At 38.9% G+C, this 18,838-nt stretch overlaps 2 protein-coding genes across 6 annotated transcripts in view; one reads left to right on the forward strand and one right to left on the reverse strand.

Annotated features, from left to right (window-relative positions):
- Elys (AT hook containing transcription factor 1 homolog) overlaps positions 1 to 18,838 on the reverse strand; it is a 62,361-nt gene that overhangs the window by 36,677 nt on the left and 6,846 nt on the right. The gene's annotated exons all lie outside the window — the stretch shown is intronic.
- LOC137249324 (uncharacterized) lies at positions 91 to 10,587 on the forward strand. Of its 4 annotated transcripts, XM_067780683.1 has the most exons (6): positions 91 to 480; positions 2,478 to 2,502; positions 2,589 to 2,804; positions 2,881 to 2,983; positions 5,305 to 8,221; positions 8,621 to 10,587. In XM_067780683.1, the coding sequence occupies exons 3-6, from the start codon at positions 2,602 to 2,604 to the stop codon at positions 9,814 to 9,816; spliced, it is 4,419 nt and encodes a 1,472-aa protein (XP_067636784.1). In that variant the 5' UTR covers positions 91 to 480; positions 2,478 to 2,502; positions 2,589 to 2,601; the 3' UTR covers positions 9,817 to 10,587. The 4 variants fall into 4 exon arrangements, with proteins under 4 accessions (XP_067636784.1, XP_067636781.1, XP_067636783.1 ...); XM_067780680.1 differs by having other exon boundaries at positions 2,478 to 2,804; XM_067780682.1 differs by lacking the exon at positions 2,478 to 2,502.

Raw genomic sequence — 18,838 nt, forward strand, 5'->3', positions numbered from 1 at the left:
TAAAATACTACTTTTTTCACGAATACTTTTTTTTGCAATAAGTACTATACTTTTTACAATGTGCTGCATTAAAGCACTGACGGCGGTAAATTGTAGAAATGAATCGAGATTTGTGGTAAAAATTATGGTTGCTGGTACGGAGTGTATCATCTTATTTTGTTGGGTTTCATTTAAAAATAATTTAACATTAAATGCAAAATAAACCAACGTTAAAACAATCATTAGTGTGTGTACAACAAAAAATATACATAAAGTGCCGAAAAAACCTTAGAAACGTTGCTGCAGCACGAAAAATTTATAAATATATGTAAAATAGTACAGTGGCGTTGCTAGCAAGAGGGCTTTCAGTCAATTGTGCTTCTCAATAGAATTTATTAGGGGATGTCTGAATGTGAACGGCGCGGCTTAACGACGACTGAGCTTGCTAATAGCTACTAGTAACAGCGTCACATTGTTTGTTACATTTGGACTATAAAGGAGGTATGTTTGTTCGTGTGTTTTCTGTGCTTGTGGCGCACTGTAGTTGCTGGTGATTTTGCTTGTGTTCAAAAATTATTACTTTTTCTGACGATGCAAGCCAAAATGCTGGGTCGAAAAAACATTTTATACGAAATGAAACTTTAATTTTTTTTCTTTTTGGTTTACCAGCAAACCTTTATGTAAGCCTTATATATAATCGATATGTTTGTTAATTAAAAGCTTTAATGAAAAATTTTAGGAGGAAATATGTTTAATATGAGAAAAGTAACTTGGTGACACTATGGATAGAAAACTTTGTTCAATGTTCTTATTTTTCACTTACTACATTTTGGCATGGTCATATTCAAAATAAAATAGGTTTAAATTTAGTCAAAAAGCTGAAACTAAATTTAAAACCTATTTTATTTTGACTATGACTGCGCCTTCTTTTAATTTAAAATTGGCCGAAAACCGGCTACTCGCAATTCATTTAAAAATTGAGTCAATTTTAGGAATGCCAGCGTTTTTCTCCTTTTCAGTGTTTATTTTAATAACTAAAAAAATCCTTTTTTTTCGTTTGCGGCATATTTTTCAATAATTTAAAAAAAAAAACTATAATAATAATGTTTTTAAATCAGAGTTGCACATTATTCGCATAAATTTTTTTTTAGATAATTATTCGAATGAAAATTTATCTTAAGAAAAATCAATTTTTTATATAAACTTAATTTTTGAATAATTTTCTTATTGAAAATTTGGCTCAAAGCTCATAGTTTGCTCATTTGATTATGAAGCAAAAAAATATTTTTTATGTCAACTGAAAGAAAAAAGTTTTTATTTTCTTGTTTACTTTTTATACAAGTAACGAACAAAAGAATTTATTCTTCACTCAAATAAAATTTCTTTATATAAAAATAATTACAATTTTTGTTGTTATATCGGCCTACTGATTTTAAGATCGCGAGTTCGAATCGAGCTCAAGGCCTAACAATAATTTTTTATCATTATTATTGTTATGATAAATTTTTTCTTAATTGAAAAAATTTTTTTTTTAAATTAGAATAGAAGAAAGAAAAAATTTAGACAACTGCCAAAGCTCGTTGTATAGATCCATTTCGGGAACTGCTAAATTCCTTCATCGGCAACGTTTAGGCGCCGCTGCTATAACCATTCAGCCATCACAGCGGTTTTTTGTTTGTCTTCATTAATCCTACTTCTATTCTGGTTCGTGCCAATTGATATTCACAACACTGCGACATCTGTTGCAGAATGGATGTGAAAATTGGACTTGTTTGATGGCAATGCCGCCATAGTGTCATATTTTATTGACACTTTTTCCCCGTGCTCTGGGATATATTAACAATTTTTGTTGTTATATCGGCCTACTGATTTTAAGATCGCGAGTTCGAATCGAGCTCAAGGCCTAACAATAATTTTTTATCATTATTATTGTTATGATAAATTTTTTCTTAATTGAAAAAATTTTTTTTTATAATTAAGAAAAAATTTATCATAACAATAATAATGATAAAAAATTATTGTTAGGCCTTGAGCTCGATTCGAACTCGCGATCTTAAAAATAATTACTGTATTTGTAAATAACCGACAAAAAAATAATTTATCTCTTGCTGTGTTGCTGTGTTTTGGGCAACTATTATTGAAATTGGTTTTTAAATAATTTTCTTTTTAGATTTTTATTAAAATCTTTTAGTTGTTTTATTCACCACATATGCGAATTTTTAAAGTGTTTTTGAATTATAAATATTTTGTTCTATTGCGCAATTTTATAAAAAAATTCAAATTTGAATGTGAACCATATATTGTACCAAATTCGCGTATTATCCTCACAAATTTTGAATGTAGCACAGCAGTTTGGCTTGTGAACAAAAAATTAAAATGGCAGACAACTTTTAGGTACAAATTCTTATCCAATTAATAACTTTTAGTACAAATTGGAACACAAATTTTAGCTAATTTAATTTTATTTTGTAAAATTTGTTTATTTTAATTTTTTCAAGTAACGAGTTTTCTAAGCAAAAGAAGGTAAACTAAAGCAACAACAACTACCACATCACACAAATAACTACAAAAACATTTAACCCGATTACCTGCTACATTGTATGTAACAGCAGCACCAACATAATGGAACCGGCAGCTGAGTTAGAAAAACAACAACAAAGTGACTTTGCAAAGAGAGTCAATGAAATGCAAAAATTCTTACCCTGCCTAGAGCAACGTATTGAAAATGCTACGCAACAGAATGTTAAAGATGAAGAGTTGCGGGGATGGAAGTTACTACGCCAGGTTTTGTGTAGTGAAGAGCAGATAGCTGGCATGAGTGGCAGGTAAACAAAGAAATGTCATTTTACAAAACGATGTATATTTAATTTGTTTTTATTAATGTTTAATTCATATTTGCAGTTTGACACTTGAGGACCTAGATGAATATGCTGCAATGCTGAGGGACGCGGAAAATGTGCCAACTAAAGCAACATCAACTAAAATATTGGATAGTGGTAAAGAAGTAAGTGATTAATGCCTCTTCGAGCGTATATTCTAGCCTGCAATTTACTGGGGCCTACTAAGTATTTGTCACATCTGGTTCGCACTTTCCTTTCCAAGACAAGAGATACATTATATTCCAGATACTACTATTCTTCTATATAAAGCTTTCAAATCAAATCTACATTTCCTATCATCCCAAGACTTATACTGCCGTCCTGTAGAGGTCGATTACTGCCTTTTAGAAATTCTGATGACAATAAATGCCTGTGATTATAATTTACTTATATTACTGAAGAAAACCTTATTTAAAATTTAAATTCAAAGATAAAATTAGGTTTTAAATATGTTTTTTGCTTGAAAATCTGAAATTTCCAAACAAAAATATATAACCGTATCGAACTGCAGAAGCAGTCTAGTATCTCGTTTTGTTAAAAGAAGAGCGTTTTACTTGTGGGAGTTTTCACCAAACCAAAAAACCATTTAAAAAATTAATTAATGTCTGCTCATATTTTTTCTGTTGACAAGATTTGAAAAACCAATATTACTATGTGGCCCGACCTTTTAAAAGAAAAGTTGGTTTGAAACTCAAATGGTCAATTCAATTCATGATAATTCAATTTATTTACCGTAAGCAAAAAACTCTTCCATTTTCTGGCCATTCGCGACAGCTATTCTCCCGTTAAGCTATTATTTGACTGGTAGGTACTGCAAAGTAGGAATAGAAAGATTTTTCACTTGTAGGAATTCACGATGGTTCAGATAGTCACTGCCCTGCCAAAATTTTCTATTGCGCAAAAAAAAGTTCAGAAGAAATACCGCCATTGTTCCGAACTCTTATCAGCTTTCGGGAAGAACTCTTCATTTCATTTGAGGGCAGCGTTTTGGTAGGCCTGTATTTTCTTCCAGTGAGTAACCTTTAGGCTTGTCGATCATATCGGGGACGTGTAGCATGCAATCGGTCGCCAATTGCTTTGTAAGTGGTAATGAGCGTATCTTTGTTTTGCCCAAGTTAAACAATAGCGGGTACCACCCTGTGGTACCTCTAGTTTAATTCTTCTGGGTTTAGATGTTATGTTCCTGAATTGCACCGATGCTTGAGACAGATAATTTGCAAACAACAACAACAGATAATTTGCGTTCCACGTTTTGAGACTTTGGAGGAAGGGAGGACCCTTCCAAGTCTTGCAATAACGTGCCATGGTTGACCGTATCAAAAGCTTTTGATAAGTCTGGCGCAACGAGTACTGTCCTGTGGTAGGGTTTTTGATTTCATCCGCAATTTATTTAATGGCGTTTAGCGCGGTGGTAGTGCTACGTAGTTTTTGAAAGCCATGCTGATGATTGGCAAGACGCAAATTTGCAGTGAAATAGGGAAACAGAATGGCTTCAAGTGTCAATTGCAACCATAAAGGTCTCCTGTGGGATCATATTTCTGGGGCTCAGATTTTTCATATATTCCTAAATTATGAGCGTTCCGAGAATGTTTGAGGGGAATGTTACAGGTATTTAACGCTTAAATTTCTGTTCTTGTGAAATGAACTAATATCGCCTTAGTAACTGCGAATTAGTTTCTTCTTAACGATAGACGATAATATAATTTAAAAATTGCCGGCATGGTGTAATATATACATATATGTATATACAAACTTTCAAAAACTTGTTTGGATTGATCGTAACTCAACGATTTTGAAGATATTGTAAACCATAAAAGTGTTAGCTTTGAAATGCGTTTACAATATCCTCACAATATCCAACTGAGTCGTCTTAAGGCGGATTTACATGAACACTCTGGTTGCTTCATTTTGCGCTTTGACTTGTTGTTGTTGTTGTATTAACGATAAAGACACTCCCCAAAGGCTTTGGGGAGTGTTATCGATGTTGATGGTTCTTTGCCGAATATAGATCCGATACGTTCCGGTAACAAAGCACCATTAAGGTACTAGCCCGACCATCTCGGGAACGATTTTTATGACCACATTAAACTTTCTAGGCCATCCCGCCCTCCCCTCCATGAGGAACTTGGGGTCGCCAGAGCCTCGGTTGTTAATGAAACAGGATTCGCCACGGTTAGGTGAGGCTGATAATTGGATTGGAGAAGCTATATATTGCACACAACCCCTTAAATCAATTTGGTATTTTAGTCGCCTCTTACGAAAGGCATACCTACCGCGGGTATATTCTAAGCTCTCCAACCCGCTGGGGGTTATTGACTTCATCATAATATGCGTTGCCGCTTTCTTCGCTTTAAAGGGACCAACACGTTTATAAAAATCTGACAACGTAAAAGTTGTTGTTCAATAAAACAAAAACTACACAATGCTTATTTTTATTACATTACAGAGTTCGAAAGAGAATAATACATCTAATAAAGGCGTAACAGGGACTCCATTGAATGATCAAAAGAAGAACGCAGAGACTGATAAAAAAACAAACTGCACCAAAAATTTCAATGAAGAGGCAAAAAAGCCCGAAGATGGAAGCGGAAATAATAAGGAAGTACAAAATGAAGATACAAGTACAAAGCACCTAAACGGTGCTTCGGAAACAACCGCAAGCGATTTCGGCTTAGAAAACAACACCTTAAGAAAAGAGCGCATAGCTTCCACCTCAGATACGAGTTGTGTAGACAGTGAAAACAAAAATGAAAGTACAGATACAGCAAGGGCACTACAAAAAAACGGGAACGAAGATTTAGGAGGAGAACAAAAAAGTGAGGTCGTGCCACCAGCAGTTGATAAAGCTCAACAAAATGAAGAGATCTTTGAACCACCAGATGACCTGGAAGAGATTGAATATGAAGGCGTCGAACTAATAAAAATGCCAGAAGAAACTGCCGAAGACGAAATGATTTTGCCTGACTCGGCAGATGAAGCAGACTTTACACTACACGAAAGTGGTAGTGAAGAAGAGGCAGGAGAGGAGGGAGAGGAAGAGGAGGAACAAGAAGAGCACCAGCAGATGGTAAATAAAGATAATGAGCGGCAAGTTGGGGAGGACGATGAGGATGAGGAGCAGCAATTAGAGCCAACGGAGGGCATACATGAGGAGATGAGAGTGGAGAAAGACGAAGAGGAGATGGAAGTAGAAAAGGAAGAGGACGAGGACGGATACGATGATAAAACTGAAAGCAATGAGAACGCCGCTGAAAAATCGGCGCCTTTAATTAATGCAGACAATGAAGTAAGCGGAGATAGCGTGGAAATCGAAAGCGTAAAATACCAAGAGGAAACCACAACACATACCAGTGATAGTAATAGTTGCAAAGATGTAGATGATGTTGAGAATAAAAATGCAAACGATGATAACGCTGCTGCCTCCACAGCAAGTGATGCAGAAGTTGAGGTAATTGAAGAGACGACGACAGCACGCGAAATTGAAGAGGAAGGGAGTAGTAACTCATTACCTGCAGAGCACATTTTTGACTTGGACAGCCAAAGTGGACATACACATGAATCAACTAACGATTGTGATGATCCACTGGGACAAGCAGAAGCAACAAAAGAAAGACAAAATAGCCAAGAAGCGGTTGAAACAACGGGAAGTACGTCAAAGCTTAGTGAGTTACATAATGACGATGATGATGATGATGACGTGGAAATAATTGAATCACGCAATTCGCCTATATGTTTGGATACAGATGATGATGAGGAAGATGCACAAAACGAACTAAATAAAAAACCCAATACTAGAAGCCTAACAACAACAACACCTAAAAAAATAATTGATTCACGCAATGCAAACACTATCACAAGAACCAGTATTCAAGCAATTAAACGAACAACTGAGACAATTGATCTACTCGATAGCTCTGACGAAGAAACCCGCAGCAATATGCGACGACACCCAAAGCGCGCAACAAATTTACGTTTGACACTCACTAAATCTTTGGTTAGGATGCCAACAACAGTGCAGCAGAGTACAAGAGGTAGAAAGCGTACACTTTTACCAACCGGGCAAACCCATAAGCCGCTTAAAATAAGTCAAGTATTGTCGGGTGCTGCAGTCCCAGCCAATTGTCGTGCATTTAATTCCAAAACACAGCCAGCAACAAATGCACAAACAACAAACTCAACAAAAAGTGTTCTCCTCTTTCCACCAACCAGCTTCAAACCCACACCGCAATCGAACTTTTTGAATGCAGTCAATCTATTGCCTACAGCTGCCACAACCGGTGATAATCCGCTTGCATTCTCGGCAACACTTTCGAACAAAAATATCATTATCCCAAATGCGTTCTATGCCAATCGTCGTACCACAGCGAAGGAATCAGAGGCAGCCCCAGCACAAAAAGGAGAGTCTAGTACTACCACGTCATTGTCGCCGTCAGCAGCAACTAAAATATCTTCGTCAGAGCCAGCGGCATCTACGCCTGATGCAGCGGTATCAAAAGCTGTGCCCAAAGTACAAACAATAACTGTTACACAACAACAAGAACGCGTCTATCGTGAATGGTTAGATGAATTTATAGACAACTTTGCAAATCCACAACAAATTGCATCACATTCATGTTTGGTACTTTTGCAAAGCGCACTTAAATATAAATCTTTTGCGCGTATCAAAGATTTACGTACTGCACTCAACACGAGGGCATTTACATCTAATAGTATAGCCGATGGGCAGTTAACACGTGAACTACATAACAATTTCTATACACCCGATTGTCGTTTAACAAGCGAAGGCTTTCGCTTTTGTGCCGCTGCATGCACACAAATTGGTAATAATGTAACACTAATGGCAGATGCGCGTACTGGACGTACAACGGTACGTACAAGCATATACGATGAGCTATTGGCAAAATATGGTTTAATCAACAACAGTGGTGCTGGTGGTACGCTATCCGATGATAAACGTAAGCGTTTTAAGGGTGATGACGAATATACACCAGCAAAATATTATGAGAATAAAGTAGACCCGCCAAAAAGTGGAGAACGACGTAAATCATTGCGTCAACATCGTACTCGCTGTTACGACGAAACATACCTGTACGAGCCAGTGGAAGGTGAAATGGATGATGAACCGCTAGCAAATGTAATACGGAAATCTGGTGGTGTTATTAGTAGTAAGAGTAGGCAAGAAGCACAAATGATGGATTTGGTACAACGTAAAGCCGAAGAGAAACGTTTGGAGGCAAAGCGACAGCGCGAACAACAAGTTAAATCATTCGAAAGTGCCTATTTGGAAATGTTTGCCAATACGTTGCGTGACAACAGAAAAGTGTTTGGAAAAAAGGCTCCGGCGGCAGCAGCTGATAGTAGCGGTAAGTTTGTATTATATAATCAGCGAACCCGTCAACCAATGTTCAAACCGCAAATTAGCTTGCCTATCATAAAAATTGCCTCCTCATTTTTTTTTAACATTCTCCATTATTAAAGTTTTCTCGAATCCTTTACCATAGATATCAATTCTGGTATTCGTTTCACCCTGCGGCAATACTTTATTTTAAATATTAAGTTCATTTTCTATTTGCAAATATTTTAAAATTGAAAACAATGTTTTCTTAAACGTTTTTCCTAGACACATAAATTTGCAAAACGATGTTTTCAAACATTTGACAATATTACACATAACTGACCTTAAATTAAATACAACCAAATTGCAATTTAATAAAAAAAATTACGATACCATATTCATGCTTCCCTGTTTTTGTTCTTTCCAGAGAGCGCCACATCAAGTCGTCGCTCAACGGACACCAACAACGCACCACAAATTGTCATTGACGACGAAGAAGACGAAGCAAGTTTTGAAGATGATGAACCACGTTCTCATCGTATTTATAAAGTAGTACCCACAAATTTGATAGCCGCACCAAGATACCCTCCAAAACGAGATGATGACAAAGAAGAAGAATTTGAAAACATATATGACGATACAGCGCCCAACACTAAAGGCGTCAAACGCGGACGTCCACGCAAACAAGACCACAAAAATATGAAAACACAAAAAAATAAAAATGAACCAGAGTTAATTACGTGCGATAGCACTTCGGGTGATTCAAGTGACAATGAATCACCAGAAAATAATGATGCTGCCGATCAGAGTGTACCCAAAAATGTAAATCAAAATTGGCATGCTGGCACAGATTGGTGTAGAATTTGTAATAAACGTATACCACGTACCGTAGCGCATTATGTTAATGAACATCCAAATAATGAAGTTTATATCTCACGGATACAAAAGAATTATTTGACACGTTTACGCCAGCAAGGTGGACAAATATTGAAAATGCATCCATATATCAATGGGCAGGAGCAATATGCGGCAGAATGTGCGTTTTGTAATAAAACATGCTGTTTTAAGATATCTTATTGGTATCAACATTATGCAATGCATACAGGAGAGTATGCTTATCGCTGTAGTGGGTGTAACGTACGTAAGCCAACACGTTCCGCTATGACGGTACATATTAATCAACCATGCCGTAAACGTGGCAAATTACTTGAGGATTATACATATAGTCCACGCTCTAAATATATTGAAGTGCGTGTTTGTAAGTTATGTAATTATACACAATTGAATCAGCGCAATGTGTGGAAACATTTGCGAACACAACACGGTGTTAAACATAGCCAAAAAAAGAATATTGAAAGTATAATATTGCTGCGTATGCCAGAACCAGAGGTGGATGAAATGTTGGAAGATGCTAAAGAGTTTATGGATTTAAGTAGCGGTGGTGATGAAAATGGTGATAGCAATCAAATGGCTATGACATTTAACTATGATAATCTCAATGATGTGGCAGCGCAATTAGATGGTGTTTCTGGTGGTATGTGGGATGATGGTGACCCAACAGATGATTTATCCTATATGATATGCGGCATGCTGGATGTAGAGATGAAGAATGATGCTGTATAAAGAGGGTGCACTGTTTTTGTTAGCCAAAGTCATAACATTGTCATGGAGTGCTTTTTTATTGCATTTCTAACCATCTTCGTATATGTTAGATGATGATGATTATTTGTAATAATCCATTGTTTTTTTTTTTTTTTTTTAAGAATTCATTTATTGCTTAATAGATAGTATTTTCAGTATTGGAATGATAATTCCTTAATATAGATTGAAAATAAACGAAAAGCAATCGGAATTATTAATCATTTGTGGCGAAAAACAGAAGTAATAAAAAATATGAAAAGTACGACTGGTTATTCATGCCTTTTTTTAATACTTTGGGACAAGCCTGAAATTTTCTTTAATATCTAAAAAACTTCACATACCGATCCTACATGTTAAACAAAAAGTATTAATCTTAGAGATTGGTGTTTATGTTAAATCAATGAATTATTTGCGCATTTAAATATTTAAAATCCAATTACCGTTGCAAGAAATCAAAAAGTTATCATTATTAGTACCAATCAATTTGATTACTTTAAATTTTTTTTACATGACGTACACGTATACGTAGGAACTATAATTATTTATTGCATTGATAACCGGTTTAATACATATTATTTAACGAATAATTAGTATTGTTTCTAGTTTTTAATTGCGACTTCCAATTCCATTGAAACGTTTTAAAAAATAACGACGAAAGTTAGTCATTAGCGAAGAAAAAAAAAAAAACCGTAAAGAAGATTAAATCATAATTTTTGCTTTGGAAAATGAATAAAAATAATTATTACAGTTTAATATTAACAGTTTTTCAATTGACTAGCACCCCTACGTGAAATTAATTAGAACGGCTATTGTTAGACTAAGAAAGGTAAGAAAGTTAAAAAAACCAATAACAATTTAAGCTAGTCAAAATAATTTCTTTAATAGCTTTTAAATTTTTAAATAACTAGGCTTTTACTTTTAATGGAATAAAGTAACCTGTGTGACACCAAATATTATCTGGGAAGTGATGCCGTATTTCTATTAGATCTTGAAGATCTACGGATGACTGCATATACGATTTTCCCCGGACACACCCCAAAATCAAATCGTGACATGGGTAAAAAAAACCTGGGTTTCGTACCTTTGAACTGTTACGAGCCTACAACCTTGTTGGTTATCACCCTAGTTGATTAAAACTGGAAATTAATTATAGGTTAATTGAGTATTCATTTTATTATATATTATATTCATTTTCTTAAAGGATTTTCCAAGCTATTCTAATTTATGACCACTGTCGCATTCATTTTATTGACCAAATAACCAAAAATCAAAAGCAGTTAAAACAATTTCTTTAAATTTTTTTTTACTATTTGGGGTAAGGATAAATTATCATTAATCATTATGAGAAAATTAACAAAATAACTATCACAATGAAAAATATTCATTTAATCAATCGATTACTAAACGTAAAATATTTTTTTGTTAGACTGAATGGTTAATTCTTTTATATATGGACTTTTAGTCTGAATAAATAAATAAATAATTAGGTATGTTCTTTAACTTTTTGTATTGGCAATAGATTATTAATCAGTGATTTTTAAAACCAAATTAGAGCAATCACTAAACTATAGTTTATTCGACTGATTAATAAATGCAATTGAAATTGAACAGGTCTGTTATAAATATGAAGTACTACTTTAACACACTTGGGTGTAAGTTTTTTTTATGTTTGGTGAAATTTTTCATTTTTTCAACTACTAAGCCATAGCGTTAAAGATGAAGAAGAGTAAAAACGAGTTAGGTTAAGAGAAATTGAAGTTTTTTTTTAGTTTCCTTCTAAAACTTTCATCTCTTTCTTTGAAATAGATCATAAAACTATTTGTTTTCGTAGGAAATTATTTAATAATTTTTCTATTATGATATAGATGTTTTAAGTTCAATGCAACGTTTTTTATACTGAAGGCATATATGTACATTAGGGTGGGTCGATTTGTATGGACGAAAGTTAACCGATATCGCGCCATCGATTTTTCGATAGGATTTGGGCTCAGGAAAAAAAGTTCCACTACTCATACCCAAAAAAACGAATTAATAAATCGACCCAGTCTAATGTACATAATTTAGAAAGTCAAAAAAAATACTTATTATTCAAATTTGTTTATATGCTTCATTTTATCACGGTCAAAAGGTGCTAAACCGATCTTCATTATTATATGTATACAAAAATTTGAAAAGTACTTAATATGTATCTATAAGGGAAAAAATTAAAGTTCTTAATTCGGGGAATGTTAGTCGTTTCTTTTCAAATGGTATCCTTTCACATTATCATTATGATAAATGTATGCTTTGTTCAGCAGGAATAAGTGCGAATAGCTTTAAAGTATTCATAAACTTTTACTCTGGGGCTAGGGAGATAGTTGTTGTTGTTGTTGTAGCAGTGCTTCGCCCCATCCAATAGGTGGGACCAATCACAAATTGTTATCAATGTCATCTAGCGGAAGTTCAAAGAAACTTGCTATTTCAACAGGGGTGGACCATAATGAGAGGTGTGTTAGAGGCGTTGGTTCCACAATACGATTGAAGAGATGATTGGTGTCATGTGGAGACACATTGCAAGCAGGACATACATTTTGTATGTCGGCGTAAACCGTCTCCCGATGGGAAATGTGTATCGAGAAGCACCTCAAGGGATTCCTCACTATTACGTGACCATTCCCCGTTCTCTTTCTTTATTAGTCCCTGGACTATGTTTCCCTTTGCTAGGACTTTTTTCAACCGTGCTGTTTCGCTGGAGCACTCTATGTCCGTACAGAAACTTTTCCATGAGTTTCTCTTCGCCCTGGTAATTTCACGCTTGTAGGTCCTCAGTAGATCCCTGTACTCGTCCCGACACGCTTCGCTTTCCGCGGTCCTTGCGAGCTTAAACATTTCTTTAACCTGTCTTCTTAGAAGACTCAGCTCATTGCTCCACCATGGCGGTTAGCTTTTCCTCTGAATCTTCTTAGAGGGCAAGCTTTGTTATACGCAGTCATAAGCGTCCTTGTTAGGAATTCATTAGCAACTTCCTTGGGTTGTCCCAGTTTTGTTTCTACATGTTTCTGGAATTTAGTCCAGTTCGTTGACCTAGGGTTTCTAAAGGTTCCTCCCTTCTCTACCCTCTTTAGGGGGATGTTGAAGCTGATATACGCATGGTCGGAGAAGGATGGTCTATCAAGAACCATCCAATCATACCTTGATATATCACGCTCGGAGCTCAATGTAATATCCAGAACATTGCTGGATGTTGGACCAATGTATGTAGGTACATTTCCCCTTCTGGCTATCTGCAAATTGGTTTGCAGGATGTAACAAAACAGAGATTCGCCTCTCTCGTTCGTATCTGCTCTTCCCCACGCATTGTGGTGCGCATTTGCATCTGCGCCTATGACCAACCGGCCTTTGCGCCCTTCCTCCTGTACTAGCCTTTTGCACTCCATCGGTGGGACCTCCGCAGCATGGGCCATGTAGCAGGACGCCAGGATAAATGCCTGCTTATTCTTTTGCTCAACGGCCACCGCTACGAGATCCTTCAGTGGTGTAATTAGGCAGCATATATGAATGCAGCTGTTTCCTTACCATTACTACAGCTCGCACCCGTCCTTCCGTTTGCGCGTAGTAAACGCCAAACCCGCGCGCGCTAAGTCCAGAAACCTTTCCTCCCGATGAGAGCCACGGCTCCTGGATCAGCGCCACGTCGAACGAACCCTCAAGGGTTAGGAGGAGTTCGCTCGACGCCACTTTACTGTGTTGGAGGTTTATCTGTAGGACTCGCAGACCCATTGGGCTGTTTGTCCCCCTCCAGCACCTTCGTCTTGACGTCTTAGTCCTACACCTTGCCCTTTTGGTTTAGAGTATTCGAGGCCCCCTTCAGCCTCTCGTGACTGATGTGCAGGGTGTTCCTCTGTGCGAGTCACAGCACCATTTAGCGGTTGGTCCTCTTCTAGCACGTTCGTGGTGACGTCGGGGACCTCCACCTGTCTTTTTTCCCTTAGGCTTTTGAGGTCCTTTTCGACTTCGCCCACCTCTAGCGTGTTAGGGTTTTTATCCTCGGGACTTCTTTTCCTGAGTCGCATGTAAATTTTGCCAGTGCCAAAGGACATTTTACCAAGCTGCGTGTACAAAATATCCTCCGCCTGCTTGTTTATTTGGAAGATGTAGAACTGACCATCCTCGGTAGGCCGAGATACAGTAAGTACCTTCCAATCCTGTGTCGGTATGTTCGGATTCTGATTCTGCAGAAGTCGCAGTGTATCCTCCGACTTCATCACGCATGGTATCCATACCTTAACTTTTGGTACAGTGGGGATTTGCGCTTTATCCACCATCTCAAACCGCGCGTTCGTGCCTTGCCTTTGGAGGTTTGGAACCACTTCCTCCAGCCACTGCAAGCTCGCGATGTTGTCGCACGCTATCATCTTCACACCGTTATACCATCCCCCCGAATCAAAGGTTGGAAGGGGTTTACTTGGTTGTTCCCGCATCATCTTAAGCATTAAGCTAATAAGCTCCCTTTCCACAGATCTCCACCTTTCAGTAGTCATTTGTCCGAAAGGACTGCTACGATCAACCAGCGCCACAGTCAGTGACTGCTTTGCCACATCACTCATCTTCTCGGGAAAAGCAGGAGTCTTAGTGTTATCTCCCTTTGGCACCTCCGAGAAAGCCGGAGTCTTAGCGTTAACTCCATTTAGCGCCTCCGAGAAAGCCGGAGAGTTTTGAGGATTTTATTACGGCTCTGGATTTTCGGTACAATTGCGGCTGCATGCTCTCCAAAATGTAGATCCTGATCGAACGTCACACCCAGGATTTTAGGGTGTAAGACAGTCGGTAGCGTGGTGCCTTCGACATGGATTTTCAATATGGTCGACATTTGACGCGTCCATGTTGTAAATAAGGTCACCGATGATTTGGTCGGTGACAATGTCAGGCTTCGTGTGGCGAAGAAACTGGAGAGATCAGGGATATAGCTGTTCACTTTGTTAGCTCATCGAGATAGTTGTTAGTTTTACACCATCGCTCATTAATGAAATGGCCAGTACTGTTGCCATTATCGCCGTAGACAACAATGGTAACTCCTTTGGGTGGGAATGGAGCTTCGATATGAAAAATCTTGCAACAACGGGCTGTGATTTGTCGATAAAACTTCCCGATGGAACCTACTCAAAGACAGAGGAAGAAAAAGCACATGCTTTGCTTGCAGCGGACTTTCCGGACGTATCCTTGGATACCACGATATCAGATATTCGAGAGGAAAGGTCGACACTCACAGACTGGAACCTTGCCAAAGGTATTTTTTATGGTTGGTCTTACTATCACCGTGTACATCCATCCTCAAGCCTTTCCTGCAATGCGTCTGCAAACCATTATTTCTCTCGTCGCCTTTGATGTGATGTTGCGACGTGCTTCCTCCACAGTAGCATGGAGTTTAAAGGAACTCTCAAGTATTTCACCTTGGTCACATGTTCCAATCGTACTCTATCCATTACTATTTGCCTGTTGTTGTTGTTGTTGTTGTTGTAGCGATAAGGGGAGTGTTATCGATGTGATGGTCCTTTGCCGGATACAAATCCGGTACGCTCCGGTACCATAGCACCATTAAGGTGCTAGCCCGACCATCTCGGGAACGATTTATGTGGCCACATTAAACCTTCAGGCCATTCCCTCCCTCCCTACCCCCAAGTTCCATGAGGAGCTCGGGGTCGCCAGAGCCTCGTCTGTTAGTGAAACAGGATTCGTCGCGGATAGGTGAGGTTGACAATTGGGTTTGGAGAAGCTATATATTGCGCTGGCAACCTGAAGGGTTGCGCTACACAGCCCCTTGAATCTGGTATTTTAGTCGCCTCTTACGACAGGCATACCTACTATTTGCCTCATACCGTCCAGTTTTCTTCTTCTGGTGAAGCCGCCTTGTCAGGGTTTATACTAAAGCATCGCTACGATTCAAGAGGCCTAGAAATCATCAACATCCACATCCTTCCTGCCAACTGTTGCCTCAGTGGATACCGCTCTGATATCAGAGCCTTACTCACTGGCGATAATCGCATCATCTTAAGCGATTTCAATGCCCATCACGATCTATGGCATTCAAAACTACAGGCGGACAGCAGGGGTGAGATGTTGGCGGATCAAATAGAAGAAACGACGGTCTGCACAAAAAACGGAGACGCCCCACTCGTATGTTGGGAAGCTGTCACAGTTCGCCAGATATATCAATCGTGAACGCAGGACTCGTAAAATGCGTCAACTGGCAGCCGATGGTAACATTGGCATCCGACCACCTGCCTATACTTATATCGCTCGAGCGTGCCGCCGACTTCATCGTCACCGAAAAACGCACCTTTATAAACTTTAAAAAAGGAAAGTGGGAAGAGTACAAATCCTTTACAGACAGCCCCTTTGCTGCCCTCCCTATCCCGACTGATGCTCGCCAAGGGGAGCGTGCTTTCCGCAACGTCATTGAATCCTCCTCGGCTCGCTTTATTCCCTCCGGAAGAATTCCCGAAATTCGGCCTCATTTTCCGGCGGAGGCCGCAAATTTAGCGCGAGAACGTGACCTTATAAGACAGCTCGATCCTGGTGGTCGGCAGGCATCGGTGCAATTTAGAAACGATACATCAAAACCAAGGAGAATTAAACAAGGGGTGCCACAGGGTGGTGTCCTATCCCCACTTTTGTTTAATTTCGACATATCTAAGCTACCTTCACCACCGGAGTCATAATCGTTTCCTACGCCGATGACTGCACAATAATGGCCACAGGCCCAGGCCCAAAGATCGATGCGCTATGCTATAAAATAAACTGCTACCTCGCTGATCTCTCCAGTTTTTTCGCCTCGCGAAACCTGGCATTATCACCGACTAAATCTTCCGCGACCTTATTTACAACATGGATGCCCTAAATGTCGACCATTTTGAACATCCACGTCGATGGCACTACGCTACCGACTGTCCTACACCCCAAAATCTTGGGTGTGACGTTTGATCAGGATCTACATTTTGGTGAGCACGCAGCCGCAATTGTTCCGAGAATTCAGAGCCGTAACAAAATCCTCAAATCCCTCGCTGGCAGTACTTGGGGAAAAGATAAATAAACGCTCATGACTACATACAAAGCAATTAGCCAGCCGATTACGTGCTACGCGTCACCCATATGGTCGCCAAGCCTAAAAATCACCCACTGGAAGAAACTACAGGCCTGCCAAAATACTGCTCTCAGAATCGCCACGGGCTGTCTTCTTATGTCCCCAGAACACCATCTGCATAATGAGGCGAGAATACTCCCCATCAGGGAGAGAAATGAGATGCTGACCAAACAATTCCTGTTGAATACCCAGAAACCTGGGCATCCCAACAGACATCTGATTGATGAACCAGCACCGCCTAGGGGCTTAAGGAGTCATCTCCGTAAGCATTTTGAGGAAATATGGCACCTGAGAACCCAGCCGTATGAAGTGAAAAAACACAAGCAGGTCCTTGGTGAACTCCATAAACAGGCGTCGGACCTTTATGCCGGGAATTGCCCGGTGAATCCTGTACTTAACGAAAATTATCCAAAACTTGCGGAAGAGGAACGCATACTCCACAGGGAAACGCGTGTCACTCTTGCTCAACTTCGTTCAGGATACTGTAACAGGTTAAACTCTTACCTATCCAGAATCAACCCCGACATACAAAATGTATGCCCCGCTTGCAATGTGTCCCCACATGACACCAACCATCTCTTCAATTGTAATGTGGAACCAACGCCTCTAACACCCCTTTCCTTATGGTCCTCCCCTGTTGAAACGGCAAGTTTCCTTGGACTCCCGTTAGAGGATATTGATGACAGTTTGTGATCGGTCTCGGCTATTAAGTGGGGCGAGCATTGCTACAACAACAACAACAACATCCTGGCGACCCCCAAATAAGGGATCTAAACCAACGCATCAGATTGCTTGTGGATGAACACAAGCGGGTGAAATGGGAGGAGCACCTAAGCCGTTGTAACCATTCTGCCGGTGTAGGTAAGCTTTGGTCAACCGTAAAGTCCCTATCGAATCAGTCTAAGCACAATGCCAAAATTTCCATCGCCTTTGGCGGTAAAGTGCTGTCGGATGCGAAAAAATGCGCGAGCGCTTTTTGGTTTTTTGTCGACAATATTGTTACGAATATTAGCAAAACTGAGGAGTGCTGCCATCTCCAGGCCGATGCTAAGCAGTGACGTGAATTCACATCAATAATTCAATCATTATGTATCTACATAAACGAATCAATAATTGCGTCTACACATATGTACACATTCCGACGAGCAACATTTACATACAAGGCAGCGAGAGATGAGATGTCACACACCGATGAATTTACTTATACGCTTATGTGTGTGCGGGAGACTGTAAACTACAAACACATGCATATATCTTATCTGAGTTGTCACAAGAGAGAGCAATAATTTGTGCACGTAGTTGTGGCTGGCGATTTTGTAGCCGAAACAACTAGTAACTTCTGGAAATCGAAGAGCCTAGAAGTATGCAGCGTAAACTATAAAAGCGGTGCAGGCGAGTAAGAAGTAATTCAGTTTGATTTGAGTTGTCAAGCAGTTACGACTAAGACGATATCTAGCGAGCAATAGCAGTATTATTATGAAAGTCAGTTTCATTTAAGCTATCAGTTTGGTTATTAAGCTATTCGTTGCACAGTTTGAGTGTTATTGTGAAGTATTTTAATAAAGGCCATTTTTTTCCATTATTCAATATTGGAGTTATTTATTCAACAGTTTAGCGATACGAACCTAGCAAAAGGGCAAAAAAGAAGATTTGCAGCAAATACGTTACAATTGGTGTCAGAAGAGGAATTGTTGAATAAATTCCAGAGGACAACAAGGACATGGCAAAGTTCGGTGAATTGAAGATCCAGCAACTGAAAAAGGAGTTGGAGAACCGTGGATTAAATACAACCGGCAATAAGATCGAACTTCAAGCACGGCTACGAGAGGTAATGGAGTCGCAAGGAATTGATGTGGACGAGTTTGTCTTTTATCCTGATGGGGA

Source organism: Eurosta solidaginis, chromosome 4 (genome assembly GCF_040869045.1).
Source record: "Eurosta solidaginis isolate ZX-2024a chromosome 4, ASM4086904v1, whole genome shotgun sequence".
NCBI classification, from domain to species: domain Eukaryota; kingdom Metazoa; phylum Arthropoda; class Insecta; order Diptera; family Tephritidae; genus Eurosta; species Eurosta solidaginis.